At 52.9% G+C, this 24,207-nt stretch overlaps 1 protein-coding gene across 3 annotated transcripts in view; it reads left to right on the top strand.

The window, feature by feature from the left end:
• The first annotated feature begins 4,299 nt into the window (after positions 1 to 4,299).
• SYNGR1 (synaptogyrin 1) overlaps positions 4,300 to 24,207 on the top strand; it is a 30,443-nt gene continuing 10,535 nt past the window's right edge. For all 3 annotated transcript variants that reach the window (XM_027540739.1, XM_027540741.1, XM_027540740.1), the window contains exon 1: positions 4,300 to 4,506. In XM_027540739.1, coding sequence (XP_027396540.1) covers positions 4,408 to 4,506 — 99 coding nt within the window. In that variant the 5' untranslated portion in view covers positions 4,300 to 4,407. The remainder of the gene's footprint in view (positions 4,507 to 24,207) is intronic.

Raw genomic sequence — 24,207 nt, 5'->3', positions numbered from 1 at the left:
GCAGCTCTAGGCTTGCAAAAGCTTGACCTACAAAGGACAACCGGACTTCCTCCTTCGGCTTTGCTGCTAATGCAGAACACATAAATACAGACAGTAGAAGAGGAAGCTGTTTCTATGACCTGCGACGATAGGTAAAACGTAGAGGTTCCTAGGTAAGTCAGGAAGCTACCCCCATTTAGGGCTTAAGAAAATACCTACCTACCCTGTCGTACACGCCTATCTTGAAGACCAACGGGGCTGGGGAGGCTAAAAGCCTTTGTGTCAGGCACTATTCCAAGCACATTTTGTAAGTTCTCTCATTTAATCCTGGCGGTAATCCTCAGGGATAGGCACTAAGCTTATTTCCAGTTTTCAGATGAGCAAACAGGCACAGAGAGTTGAAGCCATTTGTCCAAGGTCACACAGTGAGTGGAGGGTCGGGGGAGCCAGGATGCCCACCCAAGAATGTCTCAGTCTGAAGCTCCGGTTCCTAAATACTACCCTTGCTGAGATTTTTTTTCATTAGTGTGATCAAACCTTACTGCTGGAAGGGCTAGGGACAGTCTCTAAACTCTTCACACTTATGGCCCTATGCCTAGCAACAAGCCTAATGCAAGGTAGGCTTCAAATAAATATTTATTGAATAAATAAATGAGCATGGCTCACTGATCTGAATAGTATTCACGGATTCAGACCATCAACCTTCGTCACTTTTCTCTCCATAAAAAAAATATAGGAATAACTTAAACACATTGAAAATCACCCTGTTTATGGACATTTTTGCAAAATTTGACAAACATATATGGTCAATTGTGTAACCATCACCCCAGACAAGATATAGAATGATTCCATCATCCTCCCAAATTTCCCTGTGCTTCTTAGTAGTAAACCCTACACACACACACACACACACACACACACACACACACGCGTGCGCACACACACACCCCCCACCTCACTCCCAGCCCCTGTCAACCACTGGTCTGTTTTTTGTTCCTATAGTTTTGCTTTCCCAAGAATGTCACATGAAGGAACTCACACAGCCTGTAGTCTCTTGTGGTTGAGTGTGTTAATTGTTCATTCCTTTTGATTCCTGAGTAATATTCCATTTTATGAATGTTCCACAATTTGTTTATACAATCTACAGTTAAGGAGCATTTGGGTCATTTTCGGGTCTCAGCTATTCCCAGTGGAACTTCCATAAACATTCCTGTACAGGGTTTTGTGTGAACATAGCTTCTCATTCCTCCAGGATCAATATCTAGGAGAGGAGTTGCAAGGTCATATGGCAGATGTGTAGTTAATTATATAAGAAGCTGCTAGATTGTCTCCCTAAATGGCTGCACCATTTTGTATTTTCACCAGCAATGTACAGACGTTCCAGTTGTTCTAAATCCTCATTAGCACTCAAAATTGTCAAATTTTAAAAATGTTAGCTATTTTAATAGGTGTGTGAAAGTACAGTATCTCATTCTGGTTTTAATTTGCATTTCCCTAGTGACTAATGATGTTGAGCATCTTTTCATGTGCTTATTTGCCATCTGTATATCTTCTTTGGTGAAGTGTGTCTGTTAAAATCTTTTGCCCATTTTTTTTTAAAAGATTGTATTCTTACAATTGACTTTTTAGAGTCCTTTATATATTTAGGACACAAATGCTTTGTCATAAATATGCTTTGCAAATATTTTCTCCAAGACTGTGGTTTGCCTTTTCAGTCATTCTTTGAACACGGTCTTTTGATGAGTGTTCTGAATTTTGATGAAATCTAACCCATTGATTGTTTTCTTTTATGGATCATGCATTAGGTAATACATCTAAGAACTCTTTGACTAACCCAAAGTCACAAAAAATTTTGTTTTCTCTTAGAAGTTTCATACAACCACAGAATACGATCGCTGTATTAAATGAGATAACGTATGCAAAGCCCTAGCTCAGGGCCTGCTGCAGAGTTAACATAAGAATCAATAAACAGAGTCTAAGATGGATATTTGTGTATGAAATGTTTATAAGAGGTGCCCTCACACCCACCACGTTTCCTCTGCACAGATCTGGTGTCCTGTTATCACAGAATTCAAGGTATTCTGTCATCACCGGGACAACAAAGGCCCCCTGCAGAGAGATACCCTTATCCAACCACCTCCTGGAACCAGTGGGGACATGGAGGCCCTGGGGACTATGAGTCATCCTAACAGCCAGACTTTGAAGGCCACCATCCTCACTGCAGTGAACAGTTTTCCATCCAGCCTCTGTTTCCATGATACCCGGAGCTCTAGGTCAAGCAGTGATGGGGTGATGGGGACTAGGGTCTGTTTACTGAGCACCTACTGTCACAAAAAACTGTGGAAAATTCTTAAAGAGATGGGAATACCAGACCACCTTACCTGACTCCTGAGAAATCTGTATGCAGGTCAAGAAGTAATAGAACTGGACATGGAACAACAGACTGGTTCCAAATCAGGAAAGAAGTACGTCAATGCTGTATATTGTCACCCTGCTTATTTAACTTATACGCAGAGTACATCATGAGAAATGCCAGGCTGGATGAAGCACAAGCTGAAATCAAGATTGCCGGGAGAAATATCAATAACCTCAGATATGCAGATGACACCACCCTTATGGCAGAAAGTGAAGAACAACTAAAGAGTCTCTTGATGAAAGTGAAAGAGGAGAGTGAAAAAGTTGGCTTAAAGCTCAACATTCAGAAAACAAAGATCATGGCATCCAGTCCCATCACTTCATGGCAAGTAGATGGGGAAACAATGGAAACAGTGACAGACCTTATTTTCTTGGGCTTCAAAATCACTGCAGATGGTAACTGCAGCCATGAGGTTAAAAGATGCTTGCTCCTTGGAAAAAAAGCTATGACCAACCTAGACAGCATATTAAAAAGCAGAGACTTTACTTTGCCAACAAAGGTCCATCTAGTCAAGGCTATGGTTTTTCCAGTAGTCATGTATGGATGTGAGAGTTGGACTATAAAGAAAGCTGAGCGCCAAAGAATTGATGCTTTTGAACGGTGGTGTTGGAGAAGACTCTTGAGAGTCCCTTGGACTGCAAGGAGATCCAACCAGTCCATCCTAAAGGAAATCAGTCCTGAATGTTCATTGGAAGGAATGATGCTGAAGCTGAAACTCCAATACTTTGGCCATCTGATACGAAGAACTGACTCCTTGGTAAAGACCCTGATGCTGGGAAAGATTGAGGGCAGCATGAGAAGGGGACGACAGAGGATGAGATGGCTGGATGGCATCACCTATGCGATGGATAAGAGTTTGAGCAGGCTCTGGGAGGTGGTGGTAGACAGGGAGGCCTGGTGTGCTGCAGTCCATGGGGTCGCAGAGTCAGACAGGACTGAGCAACTGAACTGTGTGCCAGGCCCTTGGTTACAGCAGTGAACAAAGTAGACAAAATCCACACACTAGCAGAGGAAGACAATGAACAAATAATAATAATTACTGGATGCATAGTATGATGGTGGGGTGGAGTTCCTGCACCCCCAGTTCTGTCCCACACTTTGCAACCCCATGGGCTGTAGACCGCCAGGCTCCTCCGTCCATGGAATTTTCCAGGAAAGAGTACTGGAGCAAGTTGCCTTTCCTCCTCTAGAGGATCTTCCTGGCCCAGGGATTGAACCGTCATCTCCTGAAATGGCAGGCAGAAACTTTACCACTGAGCTACCTGGGAAGCCTGCTGGTAGGGTGGGGGTAGGTAGGACCTCTCCAAAAGAATTTATTGCTCTTCTTCCGCCTTTGCTTCTGAGCCAAGTATCGCTGACCCCTCCAGGCTGGGAGTGGAGGACACACAGGACGTGAGCAGCGAGCGTAAAAGCAAGGTGGAAGGCTAGGAGGTGGCGGGGGGTGGGGGGCTGTGCTTCAGAAGGCTCTCGAGAGAAGGGTTATTCATTCGCGGTTCATTCATTCGAAGAGTCTTCCTGCGGCACCTCCTGTGTCCCAAGCACCCCATAAGGAGGACAAAGGCGGTCCCTCCTCGCTCATTATATTGGGGGCAAGGCAGATCGCCAGGAAACCAGCAAACAAGTAACGAAGGTGGTTCCATTCCAGAGCTGCGTAGGCTCGGAGGGGCAGTGATGGACGCAGGGCTGCCCGGTCCTGGGGGGCGGCGACAAGTCCTGCGTTTGCTGCACACACACAGCCCCTCCTCGTCCCCCCGCCCTCTCTACTTAGCAAAGAGGTCACCACGCCGGCGACGAGCGCGCCCTCCGCCGGGACCGCAGAACCCGCGCCCCCGCGATCAAGGGCGCGCGAGGCCCACCCCCGCGCCCGCCCAGCTCCCTCCGCGCACAGCGCCCCCTCGCGGGAACCCTCGGCCAAGCAGGTGGCGCGAGCAGGGGAGGGGGCGGGGGCGCCGCGCACGCGCACGGGCCGGCGGCGCGCGCCGAACGGGGGGCACCGCGCGGGTGCAGCCACGATGGAAGGGGGTGCGTACGGAGCTGGCAAAGCCGGGGGCGCCTTCGACCCCTACACCCTGGTCCGGCAGCCTCACACCATCCTGCGCGTCGTGTCCTGGGTAAGGACGGCCGGGTGACCCGGCTGGACTCGGGGTAGGGGGCCGGGGTGGGGGGCGCGGGCAAGGGCCGAGCTCCCGGACGGACGCCAACTCCCCCCGGGGCCCCGGGGGACCCGGGCGCGGCCGCTGGTGGGGAGCCGTCCGGCCGGGATCCTGGCGCCCGTCCCTCCTTCCTTTCCGAGCCCCCGGACGGGGGTGCCCAGCGCTCGCGGAGGCTTTCCTGCGCCCCCACCCCTGGCCTCCCGGTGACCCTACTACTTGCTCTCCCCCACGTCGCGGTGACCTCCAGGCCGCGACCAGGCACCTCACGGCTCGGGCTGCGTGCGGCCGCTTGGGCGGACTGGCGACCGTGGGACCAAACACTGGTTTCAGGTGGCTTTTTTTTTTTTTTGAGGGGGGGGTGTGTGTCTGTGAATCACCAGGTGGCCTTGTTTTTGAGAGTGGGGGGTGGTGAATCAGGGCGTGGATCGTCTCGCGGGGTGCAGCGCGCTTGCCACGGACGTTCAAGGAGGAGAGGGCAGGAAACCGGGTTTTTGTGGCTTAACCTGGACAGTGTGGAGCAACGCGGCGGGAGCCGGATTCCGGGCTTCCACCGGGAACTGCCTTTCCGCAGCGTGACCTTGGGGTGGAAGCCACCCGAGAAATGTTCACGGGAAACGAGTAGTTAAATTTCGAGGTGGGCAGCGTCACCTCCTCTGGCTTGCCTCGGTTTCCCTATTTGTGGCGAGATGGGAGGAGCCTCCTTGAGACCTCCTTGGGCTGGGGTATTTCCTGAATACACCTGGATGCCCCAGCAGCGAGGGGTGGGAGCCGGAGAAAGGACCCCTGCCCACAGAGAAGGGCAGAGAGGCCCGATCTGGACCTCCAGCCTGGTGAGGGCAGAATACCCCAGTGCAGAGAACTGAGTGGGGGGTCCCCTGTTCAAAGCTGGGGTCAGGGAGAGGATGGGACAGGACCAGCACAGGGTGAAGGGTTCACATGGCCTGGGAGGTACCCCCACGGAAAGGAGGCCTGCCCCTCTCTGGAGAGGGGTATCTGGGGCTCCCTCGGGTTGCCCAGGCCTACTCACTAGAGGGTCTCGCCTCTGCAGGCCTGGGGCCCCTGCCTGTGGGCCTAGGTTAAAAGTGCCTGGATTGGGGACACTGGGCAGGGGCCCTACCAGCCACCCCAGGGGATACACCTAAAGCCAGCTGTGGCCAAGGCATACTCAAGCTCCCTCACTTCCTGGATTTTCAGGGCCATATTAGCGTGTGATGGGTGGGACCGCTTGGGTGTTTATCTCTGGCCTCCCAGAGGAAAAAGGAGCTATTTACCTTTGCTTTGTCTGAAAACGTTCAAACCTGCCTCTGGTGCCACAGGAAGCGTCATGGCCACATTTACACTCCAGGCTTCTCAAGTGCCCCCTAGATGGGGAGCTCTCCGGGGGCAGGGAAGCCCGGTGATGGCACATGGCCAGGCACCCCAGGGGTACATCTTGGAGGGTTTGTGGTGCCGAGTTCATTCATCCGTGTCATCTCCAGCTCTGCAGAGACCCTGGCAAATCCAGTGCAGCTCTGGGGGACACCTGCCTGACCAGGTGGGCTGGCTCTGTGCTCTGCTTCCCTCACCTGGCCTCTGGGCCGCTGGCCTGGGAGGGTGAAGTCACCGGCTTTGTGAGGGGGTGTGGGCGTTTTGTCTGCCTGGGTCACTTCTGCTGGTGATGGCTTCATTTAGCGAAGCTTTATTGAGTTGGCTAGGCCCGGAGGGAAGGTGGCATGACTCAGACACAGCCCTTTAGTGCCAAGGAGCCTCCGGTCCTGCTGGGGAGTGAGCCAGGCACCCCCAGGCAGAGAGGCTGGGAGCGCTCGGGGAGAAATCAGAGAAGCTTCTTGGAGAAGGTGATGTCAAATTGGGCCTGGAAGGATGAGGAGGGTTGACAGGCGAGCACATCCAAGCACAGGGAGGACCTTCCAAGCAGAAGAGAGAAAAAGTCACTAAGCACCTACTGTGTGCAGGACTGTACTCACGATTGCTCACCTATTTCCCCCAGAAACGCACTTGAGGCATCCGAGGTTCAGAGAGGCCCAGGGTTACTGAGCATCGCAGTGGCAAATGGAGAGGATTTGAACCCAAATCTTCCTGTCTCCAAAGCACAGTGCTTCCCCTGGATCAGGAAGCATTTGGAATCCTGGGATCTCAGATTGGGGAAAGATAAGGGTCATCCTTATCCTTTGGAGTATTGGATGGGGGGATGCTGGGTCCATCCCCCATCCAATACTCCAAAGGCCCCCACAGCCTCCCAGCCCTGCTCACTACCTTTGCGTGAGCAGAGGCGTCTGATACAGGCTGACTGACACTTTAAAAAATGTACATAGGTTTTTTCCTGATCATTAGAAGTACCTGCCAAGCCACTTGTGATGATTGTACCGTGACATATATGTACTTAGCACCACTGATCTGCACACTTAAAAATGGTTAAGGTGGTACATTTCATGTTACGTGTGTGTGTGCTCAGTCGTGTCTGACTTCGTGACCGCATGGACTGCAGCCCAGCATGGCTTCTCTGTCCGTAGGGTTTTCCAGGCAAGGTTATTGGACTTGCCATTTTCTATTCCAATACTGTATGTATCTTACCACAAAAAAAGGAAGAAAAGCCCATGTGATCCCACCTCATAAGAAGGGCCTCTGTCTCCTTCCAGTCTTTCTCAAAGACACGTGGTGTCATGTCGTGGACACATGTGCCGACCTGTCCTTTGCCCTCGTGTTCCTTCTGCTCCCCACAGAGTCTGGCAGGTCTTAAGCTTCACCTTTGAGCTAATGGAGTCTGAGCATCCATCACCGATTTGCCCTGGTTTGCCAGAACTTGCCTGCCTTCTACACAGGAAGTCCCATATCCTGGGAGCAGCCCTGTCCCAGACAGACAAGACGGCCGGTCACTCTGTCCAGGATTCCTGTGTTCCCCAGACCCTTCTCGCAGCCCTGGAGGGGCCCTAGCATTGAGAGCACATGGGCTCTTGATTTTGTAAAAATCTGTAAAAGAAAGATCTTTGTTATTTCTGTTATTTATTTGAAAGTGGGCCCCCAAAGCACGTAAGCTTCAGGGAGTCGCCAAACCTGGACCTACCCTAGAACCCGAGCCCCCAGGCCCACAGGACCCCCTGATCTCATGACTGAGGCTTTCTCAGCTTCTCTCCACCCCTGTTCACCTTACACTCCCCTAGCTCGCCCCCTCCCCCAACATGTGAGGGTGATTACTCACCACAGGGATTGAGAAATTGACCCTGAGGGTTAAGGTAGGGAAGAGAGCTGATGAGTCCTCTGGCAGATTCCAACTTGGATCCTTCCTGACCTGGGCAAGGTGAAGTTCAGGTAGAGCAGGTAGAGCTCAGAGCTGCCTCCTCTGTGCTGGCTGGGGGAACAGGAGGTCTGGCACCAGCCGTGGCCACCCCCTGTGCCTCTGTCTCCCCGTCAGAGGTGCCCAATCCGGCTCTGATCCTGCAGCCTGTCAGTGACCCCTTTCTTTGTCCAGAGCCAGGTGAGACCAAAGGAGTTTTAGCAGGGAGCTAGCTGATTTCATATGAAGGCCCTCCTTCTATTTGAAATGTACATCTTTACTTTTAGAGCATTGAAATGACCCATGGGGAAAAAAATATTGGCGCCGATGAATGAGAGGTTTTCTTTTTCTTTCCAGATTAATGCTCTGTTTTGGCACAAATGAAACAATAAACTGTTTGAGGTATTGGTATTTTCAGAGTTGATCTCTTAAGGGCTTTGGCTTATAACACTCAGGATGCTGTAAGTAGAGTGGGACATCTTTCCTGCTGTGACAGAAGTAAGGGGCAGGCTGGAGATGACTTGTCTGCTGGCTGGAGACAGAAACTGGGCCTGGGACTGTCAGAGCCGCAGTTTCAACCCAGCCCGCTTGGGTCCACATTCAGTGTACCACCCGTGGCTTCCCTGAATTGCGGTGGCGTCAAGGAGTGGCTTGAGGGAGCAGTTTTACACCCTCATTTTTATCAGATTCCCTCAGTCATGCAAGCAAACACTGAGTCTGAAAGCTGAGTTGGCAGGATATCCCTGGAGGTCCAGTGGTTAAGACTCGGTGCTTCCACTACAGGGAGTGCAGATTCGATTCCTGGTTGGGGAACAGAGATCCTACATGCCATGGACATGGCCAAAAAAAAGCTGAGTTTGCTTTGCAAAGGCAGCGCCTTCCAAATGAGACCCCCTTGTCTCTCTTCCCAACCATTTGCCCTCCCTGTCCTGCCTAGAAATTCTGGAGCCTGCAGTGTGGCAGTGGGTAAAATGGGTCCGGGGTGGTGACAGAGCCTGTGGCCAGCTCTGGCGCTCATTCGTTCCACAAACACCAAATCCCTGCTGGGTGCCTGCCTGTATGTCCCACCAGCAGTCCTCTTGTCCAGTGAGAACAAAATTGAATCGGCAGGAGCCATCCAGAAGGCTTGGAAAGTGTCAAGGAGATCCAATGCAGAGTGGCTACCTCTGCCTCGGGGCATGATTCCTGAGCTGAGCCTGATAAAGAAGGCGGGGGAAGTTTATATTCCAGGTGGGAGGAACAGCAGGTCGGAGTGGGCTTCAGAAACAGTGCTGAGCTCCTGGGGACGCTGGGTGTGTGCGTGAGAGTGAGAGGTTGGTCCAGGGGCATGGGGGCAGGCAGGTGGGCAGCCCAGGGCAAGCCTTGGATGCCAGTTTCATGAGCTGAGCCTCAGCTGAGAGCCACGGAGAGCCTCAGAGAGGGAGTTCAGGCCGAGAAAGAGAACAGAGGCTAGAGGCGTGTTTTGGAAGCTTCCCTGCAGTGGGAGGTGTGACTTTGGGTCAGGGTGGAGGTGTGACTTAGGGAGGGCTCTGGGGGAAGGCGGCCCAGCAGGAAATGTGTGGAATGGTCCAACCTGTCCTCTTCCAGCACCAGGCAAGGCCCTGCCACTTACTCAGGGAGCTGGGTCCGGGGCTCCTTTGGCATTTATCGCTGAAGGTCTTGAAATCTTCCTCGCCTGTGGCTGACCTGTGACTGGCTGGTCCCATCACTCTCAGGCCTAGGAGGGGGTCAGGAGAGGGCTGGTAGGTTTCTGCGTGTGTCTTGGGCATCTCGCGTCCTGGGACCATGCAGGAGCTTGAGGAGTCTTGGGTTTGGCTTCAACCACAGAGCCGCCAGAAGGGGACCTGGGAAAGTCCCAGCCTCATCAGTAGCATGGGATTGGGGTACTCGGGCTCCAGGGGGTACCTGATTCGGTTTGTGAAAATGGACGTATAAAGGGCCTGCCACCCAATCTGCTCCTCTGGGCACGTGACATCCCTGTCCAGTGGGTTTCATCCCTCCCCCGCCACTTTAAGTGAGATTGCAGCCTGCACCAGACTTTCAGGACGTGGCCCCTGCTTCCTGCGTTGGGGAGTCCCCAGCCACATGGGGAGTCCCACACGGCCACTTGTGCAGAGCTGTTAGGCGGGCCTGAGCCTGGGGAGAAAGAACGAAGCCTGGGGGAGGGAGAGCGGAGAGAAGGAAAAGCCAGGAGGAGGGGGTGGGGAAGGGAGAGGGCAGATGGTAGAACTGGCACGGGAGCCGCGTTGGCACCTCCACCGGAAGAACCAGCTGTCTGGTAGGAGGGGAGGCCAGGCCGGCGTCAGGAGTGTCTGGGGCCCAAGGCCTGAGGCCACATTCTGCGCCCACTCCGACTGTGACGGGCGGTGTGACTTGAGTAACAGGCCAAGATGGGGCCTCAGTTTCCCCATCTGTCGGATGGAAACAGGAGACTCAGGTTGGGCTGGTGAGTTCCCAGCCCTTCCACCCTCAAAGAACCCACCTCTTGCTCCTAGTACATTGCAGGCGGGAACTTTGAGACCAGTAAGTGTTTGAAGAAGTGATGTCAACCTCCCCCTGCCCCCCACAATGCTTTGTGGGGGTCTGCAGAGCGGGCCTGGCCCTAGGGCCAGAACCGTGTGAGCTGGACAGTGTCAGCTGGAGCTGGCAGGGTGGCCCAAGCCCTCCCCATGTTTCTGGGGAAGCCCTCCCACCCAGGAGGAAATCGTGCTCACACCCCCTCTGCTGGGGAAGATGCATGGGGGAGGGGCACCGCGGGGAAGGGGTGGCCTTTTGGCTAGGACAGTCCCAGGCTGTCAGGCCCAGGCTGTTTAGAAATCAAGCATCCAGGAGCCCCAACCTTCCCGGGCTCCTCAAACAGCTCAGGGTCCAGGGGTCAAGAGGACATGGTCTGATCTCCGGCCCTTTTCTGAATACCCCCTGACCCCTTCCTTAAAATTGCAGGGTAACCTGGTCCCGCCCTGGCCCTGCTTCCCCCAGCACGGGCCACCTTCTCAGTGGGGGCTTCTCTTTGCTTCATGCCCTCCCTCCACCCAGCCTGGAGATGGGGCAGAGTCCTCCTGGCTCCTGAGGCTGCTTGCAGACCTTTCTCCCCCAGCTTGGAATCTCAGGCCAGCTCCAGACCAGTCACTGCCCTCACTGTGGCCCAGCCCGCCCCTCCCGGGTCACTTCCCCTGTCCCTCGAAAATGCAGAGACTCCGTGTCACGCCTGCCCGCCCGCCCCAGCACCGTCCTGCCTGCCTTCCTGGTCTCTGCAGCTCCCCGCTTCTGTGACCCTTCTCTCTGCCTGGCCTCTTCCTCTCCGCCTCAGCCGCTCTCACCGGGCATACCCTGGTTCAGGCTGTCGTTCCTGGCGAGAACTCAGGTGTCCACCCCTCCCTGCCCCTCCCCACCCCTCCCGTCTTTCCAGCTCTCTCCCTTATGTCCTTGACCCGGGACCCTCCCGTGGTGCCCCGGCCCTTGCCGCATCCTCCCTGTGCCCCTCTCCAGCTTGGGCTCCAGGGTGGTCTCACCCACCTGCTCTGGGCTCTAGCCTTCCTGCGTCGCTGCTGTGCTCACCTGGCAAAGTCCTGCTGCCATCCACCCTCGGCCTCCGCACACCTGCCCTCCCCCAGGCTCTCTTCTGTTCCGGCGGCCAAGGCCAGCCTTGCAGGGTTCACCAGATCCACACTGTCACCTGCTCAAGGACTCGAGTTCAAGGACTCGAGTTCCCTCTCTTCCTCCTTCCCTCCACTCTCGCCTCCATCCTCCACTCTGGCTCTCTCCCGTCAGCTTACAAACGTGTGTTCTTTCCACCCCCTCGCCCAGTTCTCTGGTTCGAAGGTTTGGCTGTGGTCACTGTCCCCGGTGTTCCTCTCTGGTTTTCTCTCACATGTGTGCCCCGTTCAGGCCCTTGCCCTCACCCCTCCACCTTGTCAAGATCATCTCTGCCCTTCACGTGGCCAGATCCCACGGCCAGTCGTCATTAATGGCTCTCTTGGCTGCATCTGGCCCATGAGGGGTTTGTACTTCCTCCTGGTGGTTCCAGCAGCCGCAGGACTCTGGCCTCCTCTTTAATGTGCCCTGTCTGTGCGAGGCTCACAGTCTAGCAGAGGGAAATGCAGCGGAGAAACCACTTAAGATCTGGAGGTGAGCGCAAGACCTAGAGTGAGGGGACGAGGGGACACGCACTCAGGCGCGGGATGGGCTGGAGCGATGGGGCCAGCCAGGCGGAGGGGGGATGTTCTAGGCAGAAGGAATGGCAGGGGTGGAGGTCGAGGCCGAGAGGTACCACATGGTGATGTAAGTTCTAGGGGGCAGGGACCGTGTCTATCAGGTCACAGTCACGTCCCCAGTGCTAGACGGCGCCTGGCATCCCGTCGGGGCTCACATGTGGGTGAATGAAGCTGGGAACTTCCCTGCCCCACTCTCCTCCTACCCACGTTCTCCATTCAAGTCTCCAGTCTTCAGGGCGAGTGGGTCTCAGTTTCCCCATGTCTAAGGGGGGTCCCTGCCCTGCTGAGGTTATGCAGCCACAGGAGGGGGAAGACGGGACACCGTCGGATCAGCAGACTGAGTCTCAGTGCCTCGGGGACAGGGCCCCTGCCCAGCAAGCTCACTCCCACCCCCACCGCAGAGAGCACACACAGGAACAGCTTGCAGGAAGATTACGGCCTAATCCGCCGCAGGTTGCTTCCAAGGCTGCAGAGGGGGCAGCCAGGCCAGAGAGGAGAGAAGGGGGCCTGCTCTCCCCGCCTCAGCCCCGAGGCTCTGCACAAGGCTCTTGAGGAAGTCGAGTGCCCGCCCGGTGCCCGTCACGCGCCGCTGTGCTGGCTTAGGCCCTTCCCCTCACATGACTCCAGGGGAGGCAGGGCCCATTTCCAGGAAGGGAGCCCTCGAAGCCTGACTCGTCCCTCAGATGCTTGGCTGTCCCTTTCTTCATCCATCCTTCCCCTGGAGGCCCAGGAGGCAGAGATTTCACAGGGACGCTGGCAGGAAGGTGGCTCAGCTGTCACTGAGGGAGAGGACTTGGCAGCCTGTTTTTAGGGAGTGAGCTCCCTGTGGTCAGAAGTGTGTAAGCCAAGGTGCCAAGGAGAGAATACTCGTTCAACTCTCGTGCTGCCTGCAGCTCTGCCCATTGTTCAGGCTTGCTGTTCATTCCCGACCCTGCCTCTAGGTTTGAGTCAGAGACACACACCCAACAACGGAATCGATACATAAGAAAAAGAAAATACATAGTGATGTTATCAAGAAAATAAATGGGTGTGTTGGCAAATACTGGGAGTCAGGTCTGGAGGGCTTCTCTGAGGAAGTGGCTTGTATTGAGATTTGGATATTGAGAAGGAACCAGCAGGAGCCAGCTTGGAAGACCCGGGGGACTCTAGGCATCCCAGACAAAGGAAGCAGCCATGCAAAGGACCTGAGGCAGGAATGAGCTTAGGAGGGAGCAAGAGGAGAATGGCAGGAAAGGAGGCTGAGCGGAAGGCAGGAACCCTGGGGGTTGTGGTGGGGACGGGGCTCTCACCATGGAGATGTGGGATGCAGCAAGGGGTGACGTAATCTGACTTAGGTCTAAAGAGATCTTTGCAGCTGCGGTGAAGTAGATGGGGCAGGGGGCAGGAGTGGTACACAGGGCCTGGGAAGCTGTTGTCATCGCCTGGCGACAGGGGACGGTGGCCTGGACAAGCGTGTGGGGCGTAGAGGAAAACAGAGTTGTTTGGGGAAGGCTGAAGAACTAGGCCCACGAGCCAGGTTGGATGGGGTTTGAGGACACGCCCACTCTGGGGTCTGAGCAGCTGAGTGGGGGTCAGTGTGCAGATGGATGGAGGTCGCTGGAGACTGGGAGAGACCAGAGATGAGACCAGAGGCCCAAGCAGGGGGACCTTGGGAATCCATCTTAGGGACTTTTTGCTCAGCCCAGGAGGGACTGAAGGCTTCCCTGGTTGTTCTGTTGGTAAAGAATCTGCCTGCAATGCAGGAGACCCTGGTTCGATTGCTGGGTCCTGAAGATCCCCTGGAGGAGGGCATGGCAATCCACTCCAGTGTTCTGGCCTGGAGAATCCCCGTGAACAGAGGAGCCTGGCGGACTACATTCCATAGGGTCACACAGAGTTGGACACGACTTAGCGACTAAGCACAGCACAGGAGGGACTGATGAGAGTTGGGGGGTGGTGAGTGCCCCCTGGCGGCTGTCTGGAGCCAGCTTGGAGGAGGCTGGAGAGGTGGCAGTCCTGGGTCAGGCAGCAACACTGTGGCCTGGGAGTGGAACATTGCGGCCTGGGAGTGGAACATTGTGGCCTGGGAGTGGACAGCAGCCCAGACCGCCAAGTGGAGAGCCAGCGAGCAGATCAGCTGGCTGCCTTGCAGTGTAAGGCTGGGACCAGGGACTCCTCCCAGCTGCCCAGTTTGGGAGCAGACGTCCTTGTACAGGGTGAGGCAGAAGATGCCATCCGGAAATAGCAAAGCTGGTGGGCAGTATAGGCTCCCAACCTCATCTCTCCATAGTTTATGGGGGAAGACTCAGCAGGTGCCTAAAAGTGTTTAAAGCCAGCCCTCTGGGAAGTTCCTGGCAAACAGCAGTGACCTCTGCCCCCGCCTCCCCCTGCCACCCCCACCCCACCCCACCCCACCCCACCAGCTGGGCCAACTCTCTCTGAAGCCCAAATTAGCCTGATGCCCGGCAGTGGTCCAGGCCCAGGCTGCCAGCTCCGTGTGCAGACGTGGAGGAAAGTGGGCCAGGACCCTCCTGCACTGTGGGTGGAGACAGGCGCGGGACACAGCTGTCACTCCTGGGGCTCACCTGCTCCTAGAGTTTGGGGTCTGGAATTCACTTCCTCATGGGGAGGCAGCTGAAGGTTAAGGGTTGGCTCACGTCCTGGAATGGGGCTGGCAGGCACACTGACGTGCTCCGGGTGGGCTGGCCATGGGCAGGCCAAAGTCCAGATAAGCTTCAACTTCCCTCTCTGTGAAATGCGCTAAGTAAACCTGCTTTGGGGGGTGCTGTTTTCTTGCTGCTGTTTGTTTGTTGAAGTGTAGTTGATTTATAATGTTGTGTTAGTTTCTGGTGTATGGCGGAGTGATTTGGTTTTACATATATGTTTATGGATTTTTTCAGATTCTTTTCCATTACAGGTTATTATAAGATATTGAATATAGTTCCCTGTGCTATCCTGTAGGATTTGATCTATTTTATATACCGTGGTGTGCGTCTCCTAATGTGTAGGGGGGTGTTTTTAGTTTTTTGTTTTTTCCTTAGAGGTTTTGATGGGGATCAAACAAGATGATTTTTGTCAAGCACTCCCAGTGGATGCAGGGCCCCTGTGGAGGCTATGGGTTGGCTCAGTGTCTCAGCGGGGGACAGACGCATAGATGACTCCCAAGCAGGAGTATGTGCAGGGTCAGGGTCGGGGAGGGTGACTAGGAAAGAGGGTGTCCCAGAGGGCGGCTGCAAGTTGCCACCTCCCAGCAGGCTCTAGAAGGGTGTGCAGGAGTTTGTTCCTCTTTGATGGAAAAGGTGGGGAAGGGCGTTCCGGGAGGTGGGAACTGCTGGGGTGAAATGGTCAAACAGCCTGTGGCTTTGCCCACACTGGCCCTCTGGGATGGCTGAATTGTGGGGTGGGAGGGAAGAGATGTGAGGCCAGGCAGGGTCTGGCAGTTCTGGAGTCTCTGTCTCTGTGTGTCTGAATCCAGGAGCCTGAGATGCTGAGGTCCCTGCCGATTTATTTTTCTGAGTTTGGCATAGCTCTGCTCTAAATGCCATCTGGAATCTGGGTTTTCTTTTTTTTTAGACACAGGATTGGATTATAAAGATGGTGAAAAAAAACAGTGTCTTGGCCCGGTTTACTTTGGTGCTTTTTTTTAAAAAACATTTTCTTTAGTGCAAGGGAAGGATGTTGTTTTTCCTGTGTCTGCCAGTAACCAGGGCCCCCCGAGGCCCCCACCCTCATATTCTCTTGTTTCCCAGCTGCTGGTTCTGCCTCCGCAGACCTGTCTCCAGTCCCTGCAGCAGATCTGCTCTTTGGGGTGAGCGTCTCCCTCCCATGCCTTTGCGGCTGTGGCCGGTATCAAATTTCATTTGGGTTTCATTTCCGGTTCTCTGGTGGCTGCTCTGTGTACACCTCGCCGTCCCCTTAGATCCGGCCTCAGCAGGTTACCCCAGAGGCCGCCCGACACAGGGCACCAGCCTTGGAATCAAGAGAGACCCAGGTTTGAGTCTGCATCCACCCCAACCAGCCGTGTGACCTGGGCAGGCCCCCCGGACGCGGGTAGAATGAGAATAAGGACAGGGACCTCGAGGAGTCAAGAACATGCGCTGCAACCCCATCGTGGTCCTGGAGGAATCCCGGTTCCTCCTCTGTCTGACTGTGGAACAGAAACCTGAGGCTGGGGCCTGCTTTCAGCGGGGGCTGCCTCCCACCCTCCCCAATCCTGACCCTGCACATACTCCTGCTTGGGATTCATCTATGGGCCTGACCCCCACTGAGATCCTGAGCAGCCCACTGAGTCAGGTGGGGAGACTGCGGCTAAAGGAGGAGTTCACCTGGGCTCAGAATGTCTGTGGGGAGCGTGGGCAGACTGCAGGGGCCTGCTTGTGTGTTCTTAGCAGTACTTCTTCCCTTCCTGGAGCCTCAGTTTCTTGACCAGCAGACTCTCAGCCTGGCCCGGGGAGGCTCCCTATCCTGGCCCAGCCCTGCAGCCGGGGCACCTGGCATGACCCCCCAGGCCCCCCTCCCCTCCCAGCAGTGGGCCTCTGTCTGCAGGTTCTGGTGACGTTCCCTCCACAGGACAGTCCCCTCCCGCCCCTTCACCCCATCCCTTGACCCACACCAGCCCTGCCCCCTCATCCCTCACCTGGGTGCTGCATGGTCCCGCTGGTCCCCCTGCTTTTACCTTTGACCCACAGTCTTTTCTCCACCTCACCGGGGTGATGCTTTTTAAAACCTAAGTCAGATCAAGTCACTCACCTTCTGCTGAACTCCGCCTTCCCTTTGAAGCCCTGGGTGACCTCACCTTGCTCATTCCCTTCAGCTATACTCTGTGAGCCTCTTCAACCACCAGACTCATTCCCGCCCCAGGGCCTTTGCACTTGGGGCTACTTCTCCATGGAACGTCTCTCCCAGATATCTCCATGGCCCTACATCCCTGCAGACAGGCGTCTGCTCAGAGCTCACTGGGTGACCCCCGTTCACCCAGTCTGTCTCCTCCTGTCCCTCCTGATGCTCCTTTAGGCTCCTTCTTGACTCAGCTCAGAAATCCGTGCTCAGGGCTCCCTCCCTGATCCCTGCCACTTCCCTCCCATGGGTCATGGCCTGCATTATCTACTCCACTCGTTTAGGGTCAGTCTGGCACCTTTTGGATGCTCCAGGTCAAGGTCACTCCAGGTCACAGGCTGATCCTTGCATGCAGGACCTCACTCATTGCTCACAGAACGTCAGTGGTTTGGGTACTGTTACGCCCCACTGTGCAGACTTGGAAACCGAGATTCGAGAGGTTAAGTGACCGGCCTGGGGTCACCTGCTAGACAAGGGGCCAGGCAGATTCAGCATCCAGGCTAATGTGCCCCAGGCTCTTGCCTCCTTGCTCCTGTCCCTCCAGAGCTGGTCAGCTCCTGACAGTTGTGTCTCCACAGAGGTGGTCACCCCTGGACACCCCCTCTCAGCCCAACGTAAGGCACCAAGAAGCCTGTGACCTGTGATGAATGCCTTCCCGAGGCCGTGTCTGTGGAGAGGAGGGCGGGGAGCTCTGAAGGACAGGCGGCTGAGAGCTGGCCCGAGGGCCCCTCCTTCCACTCTGCCTGTGGCTCCTCCAGGCCCCTCGGAGGCTGTTTTGATCTTCCCTCGTCCCCTCTTGGGGACACGTCCTCGCCAGCACTTTCCTCTGGCTTCCCTAAGGATGCCCTGCTCTTCTCCCGCAAGAGGGCTTGTCTTAATAGTTCCTCCTCTGCGGTTGCCAAAGCCCAGACTTCCGCCCACCTGCTCCCGTCGCCCCACAACCTCCTCGAAGCCTGCTTTCGGGGGGGGGCCCACCCTTGTTCCAGCCCCCAGGGAGCATGTCTGTCAGGAAGTGTCCAGGGCCTCTGGAGAAGGCAGTTAACCCTTACAAAGTCCCGGCCGCTCTGCTCCAGGTGCTCGCTGATGTCATTCTCCCGTCAGCCCTGGACTGATTTTTACAGAGGACCAAGCTGAGGCTCCGGAGAAGGTAATGGCACCCCTCTCCAGTACTCTTGCCTGGAAAATCCCATGGACGGAGGAGCCTAGAAGGCTGAATCCATGGGATCGCTGAGAGTCAGATGCGACTGAGCGACTTCACTTTCACTTTTCACTTTCATGCATTGGAGAAGGAAATGGCAACCCACTCCAGTATTCTTGCCTGGAGAATCCCAGGGATGGGGGAGCCTGGTGGGCTGCCGTCTGTGGGGTTGCACAGAGTCGGACACGACTGAAGCATCTTAGCAGCAGCAAGCTGAGGCTCAGAGAGGTTAAGTCATTTGCTGGAGGCCACACAGCATGTGGAGCAGGCTTGGGATTTAAATCCATCCGGTCTGTGTGACTCCTCGTGTCTGAAGTCTCTTTCTAATCAAGAGGCTTTTAAGACCCCGGTTCGATTCCTGGGTTGGGAAGATCCGCTGGAGAAGGGATAGGCTACCCACACCAGTATTCTCAGGCTTCCCCTGTGGTTCAGCTGGTAAGGAATCCGCCTGCAATGCGGAGACCTGGGTTCGATCCTTGGGTTGGGAAGATCCCCTGGAGAAGAAAGCTGCTACCCACTCCTGGAGAATTCTATGGACTGTATAGTCCATGGGGCTGCAAAGAGTCAGACGCGACTGAGTGACTTTTACTGTCTTTCCGTTTTGCTGGATCGGTGGTGTCTAGTGACCGAATCTGAAGACAGGGCCTCAGATTCCCGACCTGGTGGTTTTCTGGTAGGAGTCTTAGACTGATCTCGGTCACAGTCCAAGGGGCTGTGTGAGTGGTGGACCCTGGAGCTGTGCAGTGCACGGCCCAGGTAGCCGGCTGTCAGAGCCCGCCTTCATCTCGCATCGGCGTCTGCCTTGCTCCTCTGGGCTGTGTCAGTAGCCCAGGGGTCCGTCTGACAGACTGCTTTGAAGTCAGGACTTCCTGCTTCTCCCCTCCTGTGACCCTGAACGCCAGACCTGCCACTCTGGCCCCACAGCCTGCTTTCCTGCTGATCCCCTGGGTCTCTGGAAATAAAGGGTAGCCCCTCCTTTAGGGGTCTACCTCCTGAGGCTGAGCCAGCTTGGTCAGGTGGAGGAGAGCCTAAGGCTGAGGTTGAGGGGAACTGGGCTCCGATTCAGCCTGTTCTTCCGACAGCAGTGCCACCTTCTCTTTCGGAGCCTCGGTTTTCCTGCTCTGGCAGTTGGGGGCAGTAGGGATCGCCCTCACTGTTCCATGGGGTGATTGTGAAGACCGGAGCTTGTGACTGGGCAGAGCTGTGAGCCTGGGGGCCTCCACAGGCCTGGGGTTGTGGTGACGTGTACGTTCCTAAGTCAGGATTGGCAGACGTGTGGCTCACGGGCCGCCACCGCCCACTTCGGTGCCTGTGGCTGAACCAGGACACAGCCTATCAATCCTTTCTTTTTTTCTTGAATTGCAGAAAAAAATTCACATTACCCACAATAAGCCATTTCAGAGTATACAGTTCAGTGACATTTAGTGCATTCACAGTGTTGTACAACTGCCGCCTGTCTGGTTTAGAGACTTCTTCATTACCCCCATGAATACCCCCCATACCCATTAAGGAGTCACTCCCCATTCCCCACTTCCCCAGCTGCTGTGATCGCTGGTCTGTTTGCTATGTTCTGCCTATTATGGGTATAATACATAAAAGAAATCATAATGCTGACCTTTCATGTCTGGCTTCTTTCACTTCTTTCTTCATCAGTTTCAAGGCTCCTCTAGTTGTATCAGAACTCTGCCCCTTTCAGTGGCCGAATAATATCCCATTGTATGGATGTGCCACAGCTTACTTCTCCACTCATCTGGTAGTGGGTATTTGGGTCAGAGTCCTTAACACACAGTGTCATGAACCAGTGGTCTCCAAACTTTAGATCATGCACTCCTTTAGGAAAAAAATTTTGAGTCAGTCCTCCCATGAAGTGTGAATCTGAAACCCATGCACTTACGGTCAATTAGTCTATGACAAAGGAGGCAGAATATACAGTGGAGAAAAAGCAGTCTCTTCAATAAGTGACGCTGGGGAAACTGGACGGCTACATATAAATGAATGAAATCAGAGCATTCTTTCACACCATATACAAAAACAGACTCACAATAGATACAGAAAACATAAAACCCATAGAGGAAAATATAAGCAGAACACTCTTTGACATAAATCCTAGCAATATTTTGGGGGGATTTATCTCCTAAAGCAAAGGAAATAAAAGCAAAAATAAACAAATGAGACCTAATTAAACTTGAAAGCTTTTGCACACCAAAGTGAAAGTCGCTCAGTCGTGTCTGACTCTTTGTGACCTCATGGACTAAACAGTCCACGGAATTATAAACAAAACAAAAAGACAGCCCCACTGAATGGGAGAAAATATTTGCAATTGATAAGGCTGATAAGGGGTTAATACCCAGAATAGGTAAACAGGTCTTACAGCTCAACACACACACACACACACACACACACACACACACACACACAATATCCTGTAAAAAAAAAAACGCAGATTAAAAAATGGGCAGAAGATCTGAATAGACATTTCCCCAAACAGGACATGCAGATGGCCAACAGGCACATAAAAAGATACTTAGCATCACTAATCACCAGGGAAATGCAAATCAAAACCACAGTGAGGTATCACCTCACATCAGTCAGAACAGTTAGCATCAAAAAGAACACGAAGAGCAAATGTTGATGAGGATGTGAAGAAAAGGGAATCCTCATACACCTTTGATGGGAATGTAAATTGGTGCAGCTACTGTGGAAAACAGTATGGAGGTGTCTCAAAAAACTAAAAATAGAACTACCGTATGACCCAGCAGTTCCACTCCTGGGCATATATCTGAGGAAACCAAAAACACTGACTTGAAAAGATACATGCACCCCAGTGTTCATAGCAGCATCATTTACAGTTGCCAAGAAATGGAGGCAACCTCGGTGTCCATCAACAGATGGATGGATAGGAACTTCCCTGGTGGCCCAGTGGCTGATTCTATGCCTCCAATGCAGGGGACCAGGGTTCAGTCCCTGGTCATGGAACTGGACCCCACATGCTGCACTAAGAGTTTGCATGCCACAATGAAGATCCCACGTGCCACAGCTAAGACCCCCACGCAGCCAAATAAATAAATATACTTTTTTTTAAAAAAAAAAAGGTGAATGGATAAAGAAGATGTGGTATATATATGCAATGGAATACTCAGTTCGGTTCAGTTGCTCAGCTGTGTCCAACTCTTTGCAACCCCATGGACTACAGCACACCAGGCTTCCCTGTCCATCACCAACTCCTGGAGCCTGCTCAAACTCATGTCCATCAAGTTGGTGATGCCATCTAACCATCTCATCCCCTGTTGTCCCCTTCTCAAGCTGCCTTCAATCTTTACCAGTATCAGAGTCTTTTCCAAGGAGTCAGTTCTTTGCATCAGGTGGCCAAAGTATTAGAGTTCATTATCAGTCCTTCCAATGAATACTCAGGACTGATTTCCTCTCTGATGGGCTGGTTGGATCTCCTTGGTGTCCAAGGGACTCTCAAAAGTCTTCTCCAACACCACAGTTCAAAAGCATCAATTCTTCGGCAGTCAGCTTTCTTTATAGTCCAACTCTCAAATCTGTACATGACTACTGGAAAAACCATAGTTTTGACTAGACATTTGTTGGCAAAGGTCTCTGCTTTTTAATATGCTGTCTAGGTTGGTCATAGCTTTTCTTCCAAGGAGCAAGCGTCTTTTAATTTCATGGCTGTGGTCACCATCTGCAGTGACTTTGGAGCCCCCCAAAATAAAGTCTCTCACTTTTTCCGTTGTTTCCCCATCTATTTGCCATGAAGTGATGGGACCAGATGCCATGATCTTAGTTTTCTGAATGTTGAGTTTTAACCCAACTTTTTCACTCTCCTCTTTCACTTTCATAAAGAGACACTTTAGTTCCTCTTCCTTTTCTGCCGTAAGGGTGGTGTCATCTGTGTATCTGAGGTTATTGGTATTTTTCCTGGCAATCTGGATTCCAATGTGTGCTTCATCCAGCCTGGCATTTCACATGATGTACTCTGCATATAAGTTAAATAAGCAGGGTGACAATATACAGCCTTGAAGTACTCCTTCCCCAATTTGGAACCAGTCTGTTGTTCCATGTCCAGTTCTTACTGTTGCTTCTTGACCTGCATACAGATTTCTTAGGAGGCAGGTCAGGTGGTCTGGTATTCCCATCTCTTTAAGAATTTTCCACAGTTTATTGTGACCCACACAGTCAAAGGCTTTGGTGTAGTCAATAAAGCAGAAGTAGATATTTTTCTGGAATTCTCTTGCTTTTTTGATGATCCAGCGGATGTTGGCAATTTGATCTCTGGTTCCTCTGCCTTTTCTAAATCTGTCTTGGAATGGAATACTACTCAGTCATAAAAAGGAAGGAAAATTTGCCATTTGCAGCAACATGAATGGCCTTGGAGGGTATTATGCCAAGTGAAATAAGTCAGACAGAGACAAATACTGTATATCAGTTAAATATGGAGTCTAAAAAGTGCAACAAACTAGTAAATACAACAGAAAAGAAGCAGATTTACAGATACAGAGAATAATTGTGGTTACCATCAGAGAGGGGCAATACAGGGGTTAGGGATTAAGAGATACTGTTATGTATAAAATAAGCTACAAGGATTTATCATACATCATGGAGACTAGCCAATATTTTATAATAACTGTAAATGGAGTATAGCCTTTAAAAACTGAATCACAAGTATATATTATATACTTATAACTTATATACAATTATACTTCAATAAAAAATGTAGATTTGTTTTATATATATATTACTACTGCACTGATGTATCTAGTCTGTTATAAAATCCATGTGTAGACATCTTAAAGATACAATTGAAAAAATGATGCTTCTCATATTTTTTCTCACACCTGCCATGGAGTCTCTACCCATCTAAGGTGTTAGCTAAGGACAAAAATGTATCTGGTTCACACTGAAATTATAGTTCCTCATTGTGGAAAAATTGGAAAGCAAAGTGAAGTGGGAAATGGGCAATTAAAATCCTCTGCATTAAAATGGATAACCAAGAAAGACGTACTTTATGGCACAGGGAAGTCTGTTACGCGGCAGCCTGGATGGGAGGGGAGTTTGGGGGAGAATGGATGCATGTGTGTGTGGCTGAGTCCCTGTGCTGTCCACCCGAAACCTCACAGCTTTGTTAATCAGCTATGTGCTTAGTTGCTCAGTCGTGCCTGACTTTGCGACCCCATGGACTGTAGCCCGCCGGACTCCTCTGTCCATGGAATTCTCCAGGCCAGAATACCGGAATGGGTTGCCATTTCCTTCTTTAGAGGATCTTCTCAACCCAGGGATCTAACCTATATTTCCTGTGTCTCCTGCATTGCAGGCAGATTCTTTTACCCAGTGAGCCTTCGGGGAAGCTTAATCAGCTATACTTCAGTATGAAATAAAAAGTTAAAAAAAAAAGTTCTATGCAGCTGCACCTCACGTTCACTGCAGGCCACATCTGAGGCTCTGTCTTCCTGTCTGTATGTCCATTGACTGTGGGTGGGCCTCTTCATCGTCAGAGTTTCAGGGGAGGTGAGAGGCAGGAGGAAGAAGCATGGACTTCAGGATCAGGTCGCTGGGTTTGAAGCCAGCTCCGCCACGTCCCAGCTGTGTGACTCTGGGCACACAAACTAACACCTTCACCTTCCTTGTCTCATCTGCAGAATGCCAACGATACTGATTGTATTCGTTAGCTGCTGCTGCGTCACACCACACCCCCAAATGCAATGACTTAAAACAGGCAGTGTTCGGGGACTTCCCTACTGGTCCAGGGGTTAAGACTGCCTTCCAATGCAGAGGACACTGGTTCAATCCCTGGTTAGGAAACTGAGATCCCACATGCGGTGCAGCAGTGAAGCCCACACACCAACACTAGAGAGAAGCCTGCACACGGTAACCAAGATCCTGCATGCTGCAGCTAAGACTTGATGCAGCCAAGTAGATAAAGCACACGTGAAAAACAACAACAAAAGGGCTGGATTCTCACAGTTTCCGTGGCCGGGAACCTGCTTAGTGAGGTGCCACTGCCTCGCCATCGCGGTGTTGGCCAGGGCTGCGGTCTCATCTGAAGGCTGAGGGTAGGTCTGCCCTCAGGCTCACTTACATGGCGCTGGCAGGCCTCATTCCTTGTGGGCCACGTTCCCTGTTGGCTGTTGCCTGGAGACTTCCCTCAGTTCCACGTC

This window comes from Bos indicus x Bos taurus, chromosome 5, assembly GCF_003369695.1.
Source record: "Bos indicus x Bos taurus breed Angus x Brahman F1 hybrid chromosome 5, Bos_hybrid_MaternalHap_v2.0, whole genome shotgun sequence".
NCBI classification, from domain to species: domain Eukaryota; kingdom Metazoa; phylum Chordata; class Mammalia; order Artiodactyla; family Bovidae; genus Bos; species Bos indicus x Bos taurus.
The sequence above is the reverse complement of the archived record's forward strand: the minus strand, read 5'-3'. Positions and strand labels throughout refer to the sequence as shown.